The sequence below is a fragment of the Aegilops tauschii genome, chromosome 4 (assembly GCF_002575655.3).
Source record: "Aegilops tauschii subsp. strangulata cultivar AL8/78 chromosome 4, Aet v6.0, whole genome shotgun sequence".
Lineage (NCBI taxonomy): Eukaryota > Viridiplantae > Streptophyta > Magnoliopsida > Poales > Poaceae > Aegilops > Aegilops tauschii.
Window position 1 is genome coordinate 233283190 of NC_053038.3, and position 16502 is coordinate 233299691.

The following is a 16502-nucleotide window of genomic DNA, read 5'->3' on the forward strand; positions in this document are numbered from 1 at the left end:
CTCTTCCACTAAGGCCCAATAAGGCCCATTGACTCCCCGGGGGGTTCCGGTAACCTCCGGTACTCCCGTAATTGCCCGAACTCATCCGAAACCATTCCGGTGTCCAAACATAGCCTTCCAATATATCAATTTTTAGGTCTCGACCATTTCGAGACTCCTTTTCATGTCCTTGATCACATCCGGGACTCCGAACTACCTTCGGTACATCAAAACACATAAACTCATAATACCGATCATCATCGAGCGTAAAGTGTGCGGACCCTATGGGTTCGAAAACTATGTAGACATGACCGAGACTCACTTCCGGTCAATAAAACGCATAACAACATACGTTGTTCCCTTTGTCATCGGTATGTGTAACGCCCTTTTTTTGAATATTTACTGTGAGGCAAAGCCCCACAGCCCTTTATTAGATAAAGCACCACTGTACAAACAAAATACAGACTATACAAGGAAGGAAAACAAAAGGGAAAAGAGTCTACCTATGGCTAACTAACTGTACTTGCTTTACAACAAAGAAGCAATCCAAGCCAAAAGTTTTGGTTTGTTACAGTCCTTCACCCTATGAGCAAGCAAAGAAATATCATGGATGAATTTACACTTCCAAGCACTGAAAGTAGCTCTCTCAGCTCTGAAGGTTCTGCCATTTCTCAAAATCCAAATATTCCATGCTGCTGTTAGCATAACTTCAACGAAGAAAGGGTGTGTGAAGCTGGACCTGGCGTGCAGGATACATTGCAGAATATCTGAGCCTCCAGACCAATCAATACCCAAATAGCTCCAGACTCTACAGCTGAAGGTGCAGTTAAAAAACAGACGTATTCTATCCTCATACGCCAGCTCACTGAAGATGAGGCATAGATTGTCATCCTGGTTTGAGCGCCAGTGTCTCCTAACCAGCATATCCTTGGTGTTAAGTCTGTCAAAGAATAAAAGCCAGCCGAACACCTTGATCTTCATGGTGCACTTACTCTGCCAAAGCCATTTCCAAGGTTGTATTGTAGGTAAGTGTGAGTGCATGATCATGTAAAAACTTTTCGCAGTGTACCCTCCTGATTGACCAGGCCATATCCAAACATCAGGTAAGGTGGGGTCTCTGTCTAACTACATGATCCAACCTTCCAGCATGTGCAACTTAGCAACAGCCTCATGAGAAAGGGGCAAATAAAACATAGAGTAAAGATCCTGGGATTGAAGAAATTCCCTCACAGAGATCCTATCATTATTGACAAAAGAAAACAACCTTGGCAATCTCCAACATAGGGTCTAGCAGAGCCCCCAATGTGCCAAGAATTAGTCCAGAACAGAGCAGAATCACCCATGTTGATATGTACTGAGGCAATAGCAGTGTAAGCCTCATGCAGCTTCAGAACATCTCTCCACCAGAAAGATCCAGCATTAGCAGTTGCCTGTGGAACCCCATGATCATAGTAGCTGTTCCATATCAGGGTCACCCAAGGAACATCAACCTTGTTATAGAATTTGTGAAGATGCTTGAGAAGCATTCCTTTGTTCTGGATGTTCAGATTAATAATACCCAAACCACCTTTATCTCTTGGCCTGCAAACCAGCTCCCAAGCAGCCAGAGACTGTTTTGGAACATCACTATTACCCCTCCAAAGGCATTGCCTGAAGATTCTGTCTAGTTGCTTAATGATCCCAGCTGGGATATTGAGGCTACACAGAAAGTATATTGGCAGAGAGGTCAGGACAGAGGTGAGGAGCTGCAAACGAGAGCCTTGATTCAGCATAGAAGAGCTTGCAGTTAACCTCCTCTCAAGACTGTCAACTAAGGGCATGAGGTCAATGATCCTTGGCCTTGTAGTTCCCAAAGGCAATCCAAGATAAGTAAATGGAAGCTAGCCAATTTTACAACCAAGAATAGCAGCAAGTCTGTCAGCCTCCTCATCAGGCATATTCAGTGGGATCATTGAGGATTTAGCAAAGTTGACCTTTAAACCAGTGGATTGTTGAAAGGTAAGCAGCATATTCTTGAGGGCAACAAGCTCATCATCCTTAGCTGCAAGAAATAGGATCATGTCATCCGCATATTGAATAATGGGAAATTCCCTATCATGGGTCTGAAGAGGCAAAGAGAGTGTGCCAGTCACCAGCATTTGATTGACCACAGATTGCAATAGATCTGCTGCGATGACGAACAGCAGAGGTGATAGTGGATCACCCTGCCTGATGCCACACTTACACAAGAATTGCTTTCCAAGAATGCCATTTAACAGTACAGACGAGGAACCTGTAGACAATAGTTGTTTAATCCAAAGAATCCATTTGGCATCAAACCCTTTATGCTGCAACATCTGAAGAATAACCTCATGCTCAACAGTGTCAAAGGCCTTAGCAAAGTCCAACTTAAGGATTATGATTGGACGCTTGGATTGTTTACATTGATGAATATACTCAAAACTCCAGGCCAGACAATCCTGAATTGACCTACCCTTAAGGAACCCATACTGATTTTTGTGGATACACTTAAGGATCACCCTCTGCAATCTGTTGGCCAACAATTTTGTTAGAAATTTAAGACAAGTGTTGGTGAGGGAGATTGGCCGGAAATCATCGGGCCCTTCTGGTGAAATGATCTTGGGTATGAGCGTAATGAGGGAGGAATTGATATTTTCCAACGAAAGCTTCCCCTCATAAAAATCATGAATCATCCTCAAGAAGTCCTCCTCAATTATAGGCCAATAGCGCTTGACGAACATCCCATTAAAGCCATCTGGACCAGGTGCCCGATCCACTCGCAATTCCTTCAAAACTTTGTTAATTTCCTCATCAGAAAATGGCAAGGATAGCTCCTCCAGTCCCGGGATGGGTTGAATTAAATGATTCAAATCAAAGCCCATATTGATCCCTTCGGCCTGGCCCATCCTATATTTGAACGAGGCCCAAAGGATTCCCGCCATCTGAGCGTGATCAGTCACGGGAGCAAGCATGGAGCTGGTCTTCAGACTGGAGATGGAGTTTCTCCTCATACGCTCTGAGGCCATGGCATGAAAAAATTTTGAATTCTCCTCGCCAACCTTGATGTACCTAATAGTGCACCTCTGTTTCCAATATATATAGTGAATTTTTAACAAATGTTCATAGTGAAACTTCACAAGTTTTCGGAAGTTGAATTCCGGCCGTGTTAAAGGTCGCACTTCCTCCAGCTGATCAAAGTGCAGAATCACCTTTGAACAATCAACAGTAAGCTTTTTGATGTATGATAGCTTTTTGCTCCAAATTTTCAAATCATACCGCAGCCGCTTAAATTTCCTTGTGATAACCGCAGAAGCAGAAAGATCAGAGAAGACAGGTGCATTCTAGGACTTGGAGACACAATCCATGAACCCCGACATATCCAACCAGAAATTTTCAAACCGAAAAGTCTTGGCCGCAGGAATGGTAGTGTCAATAGACACCACACAAGGCACATGATCGGAGGTAGTTCTGGCTAGTGGAGTAACCACAGTGTTTGGGTAGTGTGAAATCCAATCAGCAGTAGTAAAGAACCATTCAATTTGCTCGAGCAGGGGGTTTTGCTGCATATTAGACCAGGTAAAGCTACGGCTCTTCAAGGGCAACTCCAAGAGTCCAAGGTGACCAACTATTTCGTTGAATAGAAAGATATCGTTGATATCACCACCCGGGAGGTTTCTGTTATCCAAAGACCTGATGAAATTAAAGTCCCCCAACAAAAGCCAATTTTCATCGGGAGGGATTTCTAGGTGATAAAGCTAACTAACGAAATCGTCCCTAGGCTGACCCTCACATGGCCCATAGACAGAGGCTAGGGTCCATTTTTCGGAATTCTGCAACGATTGGAAGGAGACGACAACACCAAACCTTTGAATATCAACAAGCTGGCCATGAAAGATCGAGGAATTCCAAACGACGAGAATCCCGCCAGAGGCTCCAACAGAAGGCGAGAATGCGAATTGATCAAACCGCCTAGGGCAGAAGGATCTAATCGTTCAAATATCAAAGCTCACACATTTAGTTTCTTGCAGACAAAGAACAGAACATCTGCTCTCCTCAATCTTGGCACGTAGGTCACGCTGCCAAGCCTCTAAATTGAGCCCACGCACATTCCAATAGAGCACATTCCAGTTTCGAAAATAGCAATTATCCATAAAAAACAGCGCAGGGGTATAGTTGCAGATCCAGCTGCTTAACAGCATGGACATAAGCGGAACATAAGTGGCAGTAACAGTAACCAAGTAGTTCAGACAGTCACTCAAAACAAAAAATGGGCACAAAAGCAAAAGCGCCCAACTCTCCATGAATCTTCTTGGGCCGTCAATCATCATGTGAACCATCGTCTTCTGCAACAGGACGAGGAGAAGCCATAAGCTTCTCAACCGATAACTCAGACGGATCAATGCCCAAAGCCACTCCAATGGCCTGCAACGTCGGAATAGGCGTCGGGGGTGGGAGAGGGAGCATGCTGGGCTCATCATCAAGACGAAGCTTCTTGGCCTTCGGGCGATGCTGGGGGGCAGAGCTCAGAGGGATGGCAGAAACTGGCTTCATGCCCGTCCTCTTGGCAGAACTGCGCGTCATCCTTCTGTTGGAGAAGTCCAGAACTGGCTCCAGAAGCGTGATAGAGCGCATGGAGCGTGCAGACTGACGTGGTCGCTTGCCCAGCGGAGATGGAGTGACCGAAGAAAACTGAAAATCCTCTTGAGCGACCGGGGAGGGAGAAGGTGGAACCTGGTAATTGGAGCACGAGAGATCATCATGTGCCAACTCTTCAATGACCACCGAAGAGCTGAGTCCAGGAACGGAGACACATTGCTTGGCAGATAGGAGCTAATATTTCCGTTGTAGATCGGCAGACCCAAATTTGACTTGCAGCAACGTCGCAGAAAAACTAGGCAGACAAGCTGGTATATCCCTGATGAAAAATTCAGGCAACAAAGACTTGAATGATCTCTCCCAGATCATTGCCGGTGGAAGAACTGGCCCATAAAAAACCCTGACCATACCAAGATGAATCGGCTCCAGCTGCACTATCGGTGGGGCTTGTAGAGGCTGCTGGACCTCAACCATATCCTCATCATCAGAAGAATCCGCAGATGGGTTCAAAATCATCGAGTTCTGGTCCTGGACAGGTTGAACCTCGTCATGCTGCTGCTGATGATCAGGCTGAACCTGCTTCCCCCACGGGCCCCATCCCGCTGCCTGCTGCACATTATCAGCCCATCCCGCCACCTCATTCTGTCCTTGATTAGGGCCCGGAGGAACGGCATTCCATCCCAGAGCAGGGTATGGAGGCATTGCCCAAAACGGTTGCGGCACCTGAACTCCAGGCAACGGGTGGGGATTCCCATTGAGAGGCATTGGATCCTCATCCGCTGGGATCATGGCACCAGCAAATTCCCCTGATAAGATGTAGCAACCAGCTGACCAAGACACCATGACATCGCCCCAGTTGGCAAATTCCCGAAAGGTGACCGAACGAGGAACTAGCGCATTGTCAGGGAACGAGGCACAGACCAAAGATCTGACTTTACGCCTGTTAGTGCTATTCCAGTAGTGGAACTGTCCGAAGGAGCCAACCATATCAGCAATGCACTGGGTGTTTCTATAGTCTAACGGGATGCTGATGAACATCAAATACCGCGTCCGCTGGCCATGAATAGCACGAAAACCTTCACCCTGATTATGCGGGATAAAGCGGACAAAAAACTCATTGCCATCATCATCGACCCCTAAGGGAAACGGCGGATGCAGAGTAAAAGAGCCCCGGACAACTGGATCTTCCATCTCGAACAGACCAACTCCTTGAAACCAAGTCTGGGCAGAAATAACTGGAACATGCATCACTTGAACTAGGAAATCAAGAACCTGTTGACGACGGACCCCAACTAGCTCTGGAGGTGGGATCGGCTCCACAATGGCCACCATGTACTGCTCATGCGCTCGGGGTGGTGGGACGGCCGGCGTGTAGAAGGTGCGGGACAGACGATCTGCTCTGCCATCTTCAATGTCGAAGCCCGCTGGGATGAAGCGATGTGGGTCAATCTCAAAGACCGCCATTGGAGGCTGCGGAGCAGGAGCCCGACCGGAGCTGGGGGAAGCTTGGGTGTGCTCGACAGGGCGGTCAGGCGACGATGGTGGCGGCGGAGAAGCAGAGGATGGGGTTTTCTCCGGAGACGTTTGGTCTCGGGAAACTAGAGAGACGGGGGGAGAAAGGAAGTGCTATGTTCGGTCCCGCTTCCCAAAACCCGGCGATGGGACTTTAGGCACCCAGACGGACAAGTCAGGCGGCTTGCCGGTGCAGTTTTTTTTAACGTGTCCCGAACGAAAACAATTGCGGCACCGTACCTGATTCGTGCATGTATCTGACGTGTGGCGCATAGCCAAGCAATGCGGACAGTCCCAATAACTCGCAGCCATATCTTCAATCATAACGTCAAAACTTTGCAGGTCGCGGATAATATCCTCAGGGGATGAAGCTCTAGAGGCCCGAGGTGATGGGCTGCCACTCTCGTCATCAGACAGAAAGATGAGCTATACCCTGGAGCCCAACGGAGGAAAGTGGCCTAGTGGAGGTGGCTGAGGGGATGCAGGAGAATCCAAACCTTCCACTGCGAAAACTAATCGGCCACCCGAGGTTCCAGGGTTTAAACGGGCAGGAGATAAACCCTCCGGGGAAGGCGGGATTGTTCCGAACTGAATCGCCAGCCTTGCCGGCGGTGGGGTGGTCCCCGGAGAATGATCATCCGCATCCTCATGAGATGAAACACGGTAACCAGCTGCTCAGACCATGGCCACCTCATCGGTGGACGGGCCATAGCTATAGCCCTTACGCGCCGGGTATTGCATGAACGTGGCGAACGTAGCATGTTTCTTAGGAAGAGATTTGGCCACGCGAACACGGAGAGAAGATTTGGCCGGAGGAAATTTCATGGCCTCTAAAGCAAGGCGAGCTCTCCTCTTAGAGGGGCTAACTAAAACCCATTCCTCTTGGCATTCAGATTGCCAAAGCGAAATTCTTTCTGCCAATCAGGGCCGCCATGACCCCAGAGGTGGAAAAAACACTTGAACTGATCACAGACAAAACTCCTCTGGTGCAGAATGAAAAAACCCACCTCCTTGCAAGAAACGTTGAATGAGAAGACGCCATGGTGGAGGAAAGATACCTTGAGGCGTGAGCAGTATCCTCTGATGGCCGCCTCAAGAGCGAACCCCACATTTTCCTCATCGAGCCGGAAGGTGTGCCGTGCAAAAGAGATGACCATAATGAAATGGCCCGTGTCCTCCGTTGGGTGCACCGATCTGTTGAAGTTGCGTTGGATCTCAGACGCCAACTTCATCCCCGGGGTGAAATCCAATCCCAAGGAGAGCGCTGCATGGACCGCCATGAGGAAGAAGACAACCAGAGGCGAGAGGAAGAGACGCCGGGAAAGATGAGCCAATCATATGGCAAAACCCACGGAGGGATGTGGGGATCGCCGGCGATGTTGGGTGGCTAGAGTTAGGGTGGCGGTGGGGAGGTGGGAGTCGCCATCTACTGGTTCAGACTTCGAGCAACAATCTATCCGCTTGGAACCTCTTATTGTACCTTCGTACCTTACTCTCGATGTATTTTATATGTTCAACTCGAGAGATAATCTTATGCTCATTCATGGGTTAACCCCAGATTGTTTCCCTCCTAAGCATTCTGTCGTAGCCGAGCTGCCCCTTACCTATTCGTAAGTACGTTGGAGTTCCCGAAGAAAAGCAACCAAGACCGAGAAGGTCCATTAGAATTTCATAATGGACGTCAATGTAATGGATCAACCTCTTCGAGAAGGGCAACCAAGACCGAGAAGGTCCGTTAAAATTTCGTAACTAGACCTTCCCCCCTTGTCTACCTCTTAAATCTTGGGACGAGATTTCTTGTAGTGGAGGAGAATTGTGACGCCCGGATAATTAAGCTATAGTAAAACCTCTGCTAATGATGCCATGTCACCTCTGTAACTGTCTAATCTCGCGTTGGATCATAACTATTCAAATTCAAATTTGAATTTTTGTCAAACAACAAATTTTTTCAAACATTAAAAAAATGTTTGAAGTGTGCCAATTAATGCCTAGGTATTTATGGTGAAGAAATCATGCTTTTACAAAGTGTCTAAATACTTTAAAACGAATTAAAACAGGAAAGTAAAGTAATAAATAAAAACAAAACAAAACAAAGAAAATAGAAATAAAAGAAAAAGGAAAACACCACCCAGGCCACGGCCTAGCAAGCCACCAGGCCGCCCGGCCGGCCCACCTGGCCCAACCAGCCAGCCGGCCACCCCCACTCCCCATATCCCCTCACCCCCCGTGACCTAACTTACCCCCACGCACCCACGACCCCCACTCTCTCTCTCGTTTCCCTCCCCCTCTCTCACTGGATTGGATAAAGGAGGGGCCCAATCTCGCACCCGAGCCGCCGCTCCCCCAGAGGCCGCCGCCGTCGCCGAGCACCGCCACCCCCGGCCTCCTACGCACCACTCCTCTCCCTCACGCGATGCCCGCCTGAAGCCACGGCCTCGCCTCGTCGCCGACCCGACTCCGTCGTCGGTGCTCCCCGTCCCTGTCGCTCGTCCCCGTCCTCCTCCTCATCGGACTCCGTCAAGCCTCCTCGGCGAACCCCTGCAACTGGGGTGAGGACCCCGACTCGTTCCGCTGATAACCCACAAGTATAGGGGATCGCAACAGTTTTCGAGGGTAGAGTATTCAACCCAAATTTATTGATTCGACACAAAGGGGAGCCAAAGAATATTCTCAAGTATTAGCAGTTGAGTTGTCAATTCAACCACACCTGGAAAACTTAATATCTGCAACAAAGTATTTAGTAGCAAAGTAGTATGGAAATAACGGTAACGGTGGCAAAAGTAACAGTAGCAGTTTTGTAGTAATTGTAACAGTGGCAACGGTAGAGTAAATAAGCAAAGATCAATATGTGAAAAGCTCGTAGGCATTGGATCAGTGATGGATAATTATGTCGGATGCGATTCCTCATGCAACAGTTATAACATAGGGTGACACAGAACTAGCTCCATTTCATCAATGTAATGTAGGCATGTATTCCGAATATAGTCATACGTGCTTGTGGAAAAGAACTTGCATGATATCTTTTGTCCTACCCTCCCGAGGCAGCGGGGTCCTATTGGAAACTAAGGGATATTAAGGCCTCCTTTTAATAGAGTACCGGACCAAAGCATTAACACATAGTGAATACATGAACTCCTCAAACTACGGTCATCACCGGGAGTGGTCCCGATTATTGTCACTTCGGGGTTACCGGATCATAACACATAGTAGGTGACTATTGACTTGCAAGATAGGATCAAGAACTCACATATATTCAGGAAAACATAGTAGGTTCAGATCTGAAATCATGGCACTCGGGCCCTAGTGACAAGCATTAAGCATAGCAAAGTCATAGCAACATCAATCTCAGAACATAATGGATACTAGGGATCAAACCCTAACAAAACTAACTCGATTACATGGTAAATCTCATCCAACCCATCACCGTCCAGCAAGCCTACGATGGAATTACTCATGCACGGTGGTGAGCATCATGAAATTGGTGATGGAGGAAGGTTGATGGTGACAACGGCGACGGATTCCCCTCTCCGGAGCCCCGAACGGACTCCAGATCAGCCCTCCCGAGAGATTTTAGGGCTTGGCGGCGGCTCCGTATCGTAAAACACGATGAATCCTTTTCTCCAATTTTTTTCTCCCCGAACGTGAATATATAGAGTTGGAGTTGAGGTCGGTGGAGCTCCAGGGGCCCACGAGGCAGGGGGCGCGCCCCCACCCTCGTGGACAGGGTGTGGGCCCCCTAGTCTTGATTCTTTTGCCAGTATTTTCTATATATTCCAAAAAATTTCTCCGTGAAGTTTCAGGTCAGTCCTAGAACTTTTATTTCTCTAGAAAAATAACACCATGGCAATTCTTCTGAAAACACCGTCAGTCCGGGTTAGTTCCATTCAAATCATGCAAGTTAGAGTCCAAAACAAGGGCAAAAGTGTTTGGAAAAGTAGATATGATGGAGACGTATCAACTCCCCCAAGCTTAAACCTTTGCTTGTCCTCAAGCAATTCAGTTGATAAACTGAAAATGATAAAGAAAAAAAAACTTTGACAAAGTCTGTTTGCTCTTGTTATTGTAAATATGTAAAGCCAGCATTCAAGTTTTCAACAAAGATTATGAACTAACCATATTCACAATAACACATAGGTCTCATGTTTACTCATATCAATGGCACAATCAACTAGCGAGCAATAATGATAAATCTCGGATGACAACACTTTCTCAAAACAATTATAATATGATATAACAAGATGGTATCTCGCTAGCCCTTTCTGAGACCGCAAAACATAAATGCAGAGCACCTCTGAAGATCAAGGACTGACTAAACATTGTAATTCATGGTAAAAGAGATCCAGTCATAGTCATACTCAATGCAAACTAATAGTAATGCATGCAAATGACATCGGTGCTCTCCAACTAGTGCTTTTTAATAAGAGGGTGATGACTCAACATAAAAGTAAATAGATAGGCCCTTCGCAGAGGGAAGCGAGGATTTGTAGAGGTGCCATAGATCGATTTTGAAATAGAGATAAACAATATTTTGATATCTTCCATGCTACACACATTATAGGCAGTTCCCAAACAGAATGGTAAAGTTTATACTCCCCCACCACCAACAAGCATCAATCCATGGCTTGCCCGAAACAACGGGTGCCTCCAACTAACAACAATCCTGGGGGAGTTTTGTTTGCAATTATTTTGATTTAAGCATGGGACTGGGCATCCCGGTGACCAGCCATTTTCTCGTGAGTGAGGAGCGGAGTCACTCCTCTTGAGAATAACCCGCCTAGCACGGAAGATACAGACAGCCCTAGTTGATACAAGAGCTATTCGAGCATAGAAAACAGAATTTCATTTGAAGGTTTAAAGTTTGGCACATACAAATTTACTTGGAACGGTAGGTAGATACCGCATATAGGAAGGTATGGTGGACTCATATGGAATAACTTTGGGGTTTATGGAAGTGGATGCACAAGCAGTATTCCCACTTAGTACAAGTGAAGGCTAGAAAAGACTGGGTAGCGACCAACTAGAGAGCGACAACAGTCATGAACATGCATTAAAATTAATAAACATTGAGTGCAAGCATGAGTAGGATACAATCCACCATGAACATAAATATCGTGGAGGCTATGTTGATTTTGTTTCAACTACATGCGTGAACATGTGCCAAGTTGAGCCACTTGAATCATTCAAAGGAGGATACCACCCTATCATACCACATCACAACCATTTTAATTGCATGTTGGCACGCAAGGTAAACCATTGTAAACTCGTAGCTAATTAAGCATGGTTTGAGCAACTATAATCTCTAATTGTCATTGCACACATGTTTCATTCATAATAGGCTGAATCAGGAACGATGGACTAATCATATTTAGAAAAACAAGAGAGGTCGAGTTCATACCAGCTTCTCTCATCTCAATCAGTCCATCATATATCGTCATTATTGCCTTTCACTTGCACGACCGAACGGCGTGGATAATAATAATAGTGCACATGCAATTGGACTAAGCTAGAATTGAAACGTCTCCAACGTATCTATAATTTTTGATTGCTCCATGGTATTATATATTCTGTTTTGGATGTTTAATGGGCTTATTTATACACTTTCACATTATTTTTGGGACTAACTTATTAACCCAAGGCCCAGTGCAAATTGCTGTTTTTTCCCTATTTCAGTGTTTCGCAGAAAAGGAATATCAAACGGAGTCCAAACGGAATGAAACCTTCGGGAGCGTGATTTTTGGAACAAACGTGATCCAGAGGACTTGGAGTGGACGTCAAGAAATCAACAAGGAGGCCACGAGGCAGGGGGCGCGCCTACCCCCCTGGGCGCACCCTCCACCCTCATGGGCCCCTCGTGGCTCCATCGACCTACTTCTTCCTCCTATATATACCTACGTACCCCGAAACCATCGAGGAGCCCCACGAAAACCTAATTCCACCGCCGCAACCTTCTGTACCCGTGAGATCCCATCTTGGGGCCTTTTCCGGCGCTTCGCCGGAGGAGGCATCTATCACGGAGGGCTTCTACATCAACACCATAGCCTCTCCGATGATGTGTGAGTAGTTTACCACAGACATTTGGGTCCCTAGTTATTAGCTAGATGGCTTCTTCTCTCTCTTTGGATCTCAATACAAAGTTCTCCTCGATCTTCTTGGAGATCTATTCGATGTAACTCTTTTCGCGATGTGTTTGTCGAGATCCGATGAATTGTGGGTTTATGATCAAGATTATCGATGAACAATATTTGAAGCTTCTCCGAATTCATTTATGTATGATTGCTTATCTTTGCAAGTCTCTTCGAATTATCAGTTTGGTTTGGCCTACTAGATTGATCTTTCTTGCAATGGGAGAAGTGCTTAGCTTTGGGTTCAATCATGCGGTGCTCGATCCCAGTGACAGTAGGGGAAACGACACGTATTGTATTGTTGCCATCGAGGATAAAAAGATGGGGTTTATATCATATTGCTTGAGTTTATGCCTCTACATCATGTCATCTCACCTAATGCGTTACTCTGTTCTTATGAACTTAATACTCCAGATGCATGCGGTCGATGTGTGGAGTAATAGTAGTAGATGCGGGCAGGAGTTGGTCTACTTGTCACGGACGTGATGCCTATATACATGATCATGCCTAGATATTCTCATAATTATGCACTTTTCTATCAATTGCTCGACAGTAATTTGTTCACCCACCGTAATACTTATGCTATCTTGAGGGAAGCCACTAGTGAAACCTATGGCCCCGGGGTCTATTTTCCATCATATTAGTTTCCACTCTATTTTTACTTTGGAATCTTTACTTTCAATCTTTATCATAAAAATACCAACAATATTATCTTATCATCTCTATCAGATCTCACTTTTGCAAGTGGCCGTGAAGGGATTGACAACTCCTTTATCGCGTTGGTTGCAAGGTTCTTATTTGATTTTGTAGGTACGAGGGACTTGTGTGTGGCCTCCTACTGGATTGATACCTTAGTTCTCAAAAACTGAGGGAAATACTTACGCTACTTTGTTGCATCACCCTTTCCTCTTCAAGGGAGAAACCAAAGCATGCTCATGAGGTAGCAAGAAGGATTTCTGGCGCCGTTGTCGGGGAGTCTACGCACAAGTCAAGACATACCAAGTACCCATCACAAACTCTTATCCCTCGCATTACATTATTTGCCATTTGCCTCTCGTTTTCCTCTCCCCCACTTCACCCTTGCCGTTTTATTCGCCCTCTCTTTCCGTTCGCCCCTTTCCCGTTGTTTTTCTTGTGCCATGGACGAATCAAAAAGGGCCAAGGGCTCTCTCCATGGTTTTAATATTTTGGATAGTCCCTCTGTCCTCTCTAAGCTCATAAATAATGATGCTATGGAAAAACCTACCGGGGTTGTCAATGAAGGTTTGAATAATTTCGATGAATATGATCCCGGAATTTTTCGTTATTTACTTGATGAGTCATTGAAAGATGCTTGGGATAGGCTTTTAAGGATCCAAGCTAGCTATGTGCCCCAATATTAAATTGAGATATACCTAAAAAGCTTTTATGTTGGGTTGCCCTCTTCGTTCAAGAAAGTTTTAGATTCTATTTTTGAAGAGGGTTTTCTTGAAGGGGATCCCATAGATACATATGAAAAGATGAAAACTATATTTGGGCACCCTATGAGTGAGAAAGTTGAATCCACCTCTCTTTTGTGCTTTTACCAAAACGAAATTATCAAAGAGATGAAAGCTAGCTTAGATGCAAATTTCCGTAGCGTGCTTAATCTTTTGTCCACCATTAATGGCCACATGCTTTATCAAAATAGAAAGATAAATTCTATAGATAATAAATTTTCTCTTTTCTTTCCCAACACCAAAGATGGCAATACCTAGATCTATCCTTGCCTTTATGCCTAGCTAGGGGCGTTAAACGATAGCGCTTGTTGGGAGGCAACCCAATTTTATTTTAGTTTTTTGGTTTTTGGTTCTGTTAAGTAATAAATAATACATCTAGCTTCTGTTTAGATGTGGTTTGTGTTTTAATTAGTGTTTGTGCCAAGTAGAACCTTTGGGAAGACTTGGGGAAAGTCTTGGCGATCTTGCTGTAAAAAACAGAAACTTTAGCGCTCACGAGATTAGCTACAACTTTTTACTGGAGAGTGCTATTTAGTTGATTCCTTTTGCAGATAATTAATAGATAAATTCCTCACGTCCAGAAATTTATTTTAGAATTTTTGGAGTTCCATAAGTTTGCGTTAGTTACAGTTTACTACAGACTGTTCTGTTTTTGACAGATTCTGTTTTTCATGTGTTGTTTGCTTATTTTGATGAATCTATGGCTAGTAATGGAGTTTATGAACCATATAAAAGTGGAATACAGTAGGTTTAAAACCAATATAAATAAAGAATGAGTTCATTACAGTACCTTGGAGTGGTGTTTTGTTTTCTTTCGCTAACGGAGCTCACGAGATTTTCTGTTAAGTTTTGTGTTGTGAAGTTTTCAAGTTTTGGGTAAAGATTTGATGGATTATGGAACAAGGAGTGGCAAGAGCCTAAGCTTGGGGATGCCCAAGGCACCCAAGGTAAAATCCAAGGACAACCAAAAGCCTAAGCTTGGGGATGCCCCGGAAGGCATCCCCTCTTTTGTCTTCGTCCATCGGTAACTTTACTTGGAGCTATATTTTTATTCACCACATGATATGTGTTTTGCTTGGAGCGTCTTGTATGATTTGAGTCTTTGCTTTTTAGTTCACCACAATCATCCTTGCTGTACACACCTTTTGAGAGAGACACACATTAATCGGAATTTATTAGAATACTCTATGTGCTTCACTTATATCTTTTGAGCTAAACAATTTTGCTCTAGTGCTTCACTTATATCTTTTAGAGCATGGTGGTGGTTATATTTTATAGAAATTATTGATCTCTCATGCTTCACTTATATTATTTTGAGAGTCCTTTAGAACAGCATGGTAGTTTACAAAGTGCATTGAATACTAAGAGTAGTTTGATACTTGATAGTTGTTTTGAGATATAAAGGTGGTAATATTAGAGGTGTGCTAGTTGAGCAATTGTGAAATTGAGAAATACTTGTGTTGAAGTTTGCATGTCCCGTAGCATGCACGTATGGTAAACGTTGTGTGAAAAATTTGGAGCATGAGGTGTTCTTTGATTGCTTTCCTTATGAGTGGCGGTCGGGGACGAGCGATGGTCTTTTCCTACCAATCTATCCCCCTAGGAGCATGTGCGTAGTGCTTGGTTTTGATGACTTGTAGATTTTTGCAATAAGTATGTGAGTTCTTTATGACTAATGTTGAGTCCATGGATTATACGCACTCTCACCCTTCCATCATTGCTAGCCTCTTCGGTACTGTGCATTGCCTTTCTCACCTTGAGAGTTGGTGCAAACTTCGCCGGTGCATCCAAACCCCGTGATACGATACGCTCTATCACTCATAAACCTCGTTATATCTTCCTCAAAACAGCCACCATACCTACCTATTATGGCATTTCCATAGCCATTCCGAGATATATTGCCATGCAACTATCCACTGTTCCGTTTATTATGACACGCATCATCATTGTCATATTGCTTTGCATGATCATGTAGTTCACATCGTATTTGTGGCAAAGCCACCTTCATAATTCTTTGATACATGTCACTCTTGATTCATTGCATATCCCGGTATACCGCCGGAGGCATTCACATAGAGTCATATTTTGTTCTAAGTATTGAGTTGTAATTTTTGAGTTGTAAGTAAATAAAAGTGTGATGATCATCATTATTAGAGTATTGTCCCAAGTGAGGAAAGGATGATGGAGACTATGATTCCCCCACAAGTCGGGATGAGACTCCAGACAAAAAACGAAAGAAAAGAGGCCAAAAAGAAAAAGAAAAAGGCCCAAAAAAAGAAAAAAATGAGAGAAAAAGAGAGAAGGGACTATGTTACTATCCTTTTACCACACTTGTGCTTCAAAATAGCACCATGATCTTCATGATAGAGAGTCTCCTATTTTTTCACTTTCATATACTGGTGGGAATTTTACATTATAGAACTTGGCTTGTATATTCCAACAATGGGCTTCCTCAGATGCCCTAGGTCTTCGTGAGCAAGCAAGTTGGATGCACACCCACTTAGTTTTTTTGTTGAGATTTCATATATTTATAGCTCTAGTGCATCCGTTGCATTGCAATCCCTACTACTTTCATTGACATCAATTGATGGGCATCTCCATAGCCCGTTGATTAGCCACGCCAATGTGAGACTTTCTTCCTTGTCTTCTCACACAACCTCAATCATTATATTCTATTCCACCCATAGTGCTATGTCCATGGCTCGCGCTCATATATTGCGTAAAAGTTGAAAGAGTTTGAAAAGGCTAAGTATGAAACAATTGCTTGGCTTGTCATCGGGGTTGTGCATGATGAGAGCATTTTGTGTGACGAAAA

At 44.7% G+C, this 16502-nt stretch overlaps 1 protein-coding gene across 1 annotated transcript; it reads right to left on the bottom strand.

Moving 5' to 3' along the window:
* Nucleotides 1–787: 787 nt before the first annotated feature.
* LOC141021791 (uncharacterized) lies at nt 788–2921 on the bottom strand. Its single transcript, XM_073497640.1, has 7 exons — nt 2453–2921; nt 2105–2251; nt 1953–2020; nt 1771–1859; nt 1335–1677; nt 898–972; nt 788–793 (listed from the first exon to the last, which is right to left on the bottom strand). The coding sequence occupies exons 1-7, from the start codon at nt 2919–2921 to the stop codon at nt 788–790; spliced, it is 1197 nt and encodes a 398-aa protein (XP_073353741.1).
* Nucleotides 2922–16502: the final 13581 nt, after the last annotated feature.

Bases quoted from the DNA above. Each gene is read 5' to 3' on its own strand.
- LOC141021791 (XM_073497640.1), bottom strand. From the start codon at position 2,921: ATGGCGGGAATCCTTTGGGCCTCGTTCAAATATAGGATGGGCCAGGCC. The intron at 2,252-2,452 runs GTAGGTCAATTC...TATTGTCTACAG, and splicing joins TCAGTATGGGTTCCTTAAGG to GTTCCTCGTCTGTACTGTTA. The intron at 973-1,334 runs GTACATATCAAC...TGGCTTTGGCAG, and splicing joins CTTACACTGCTATTGCCTCA to AGTAAGTGCACCATGAAGAT.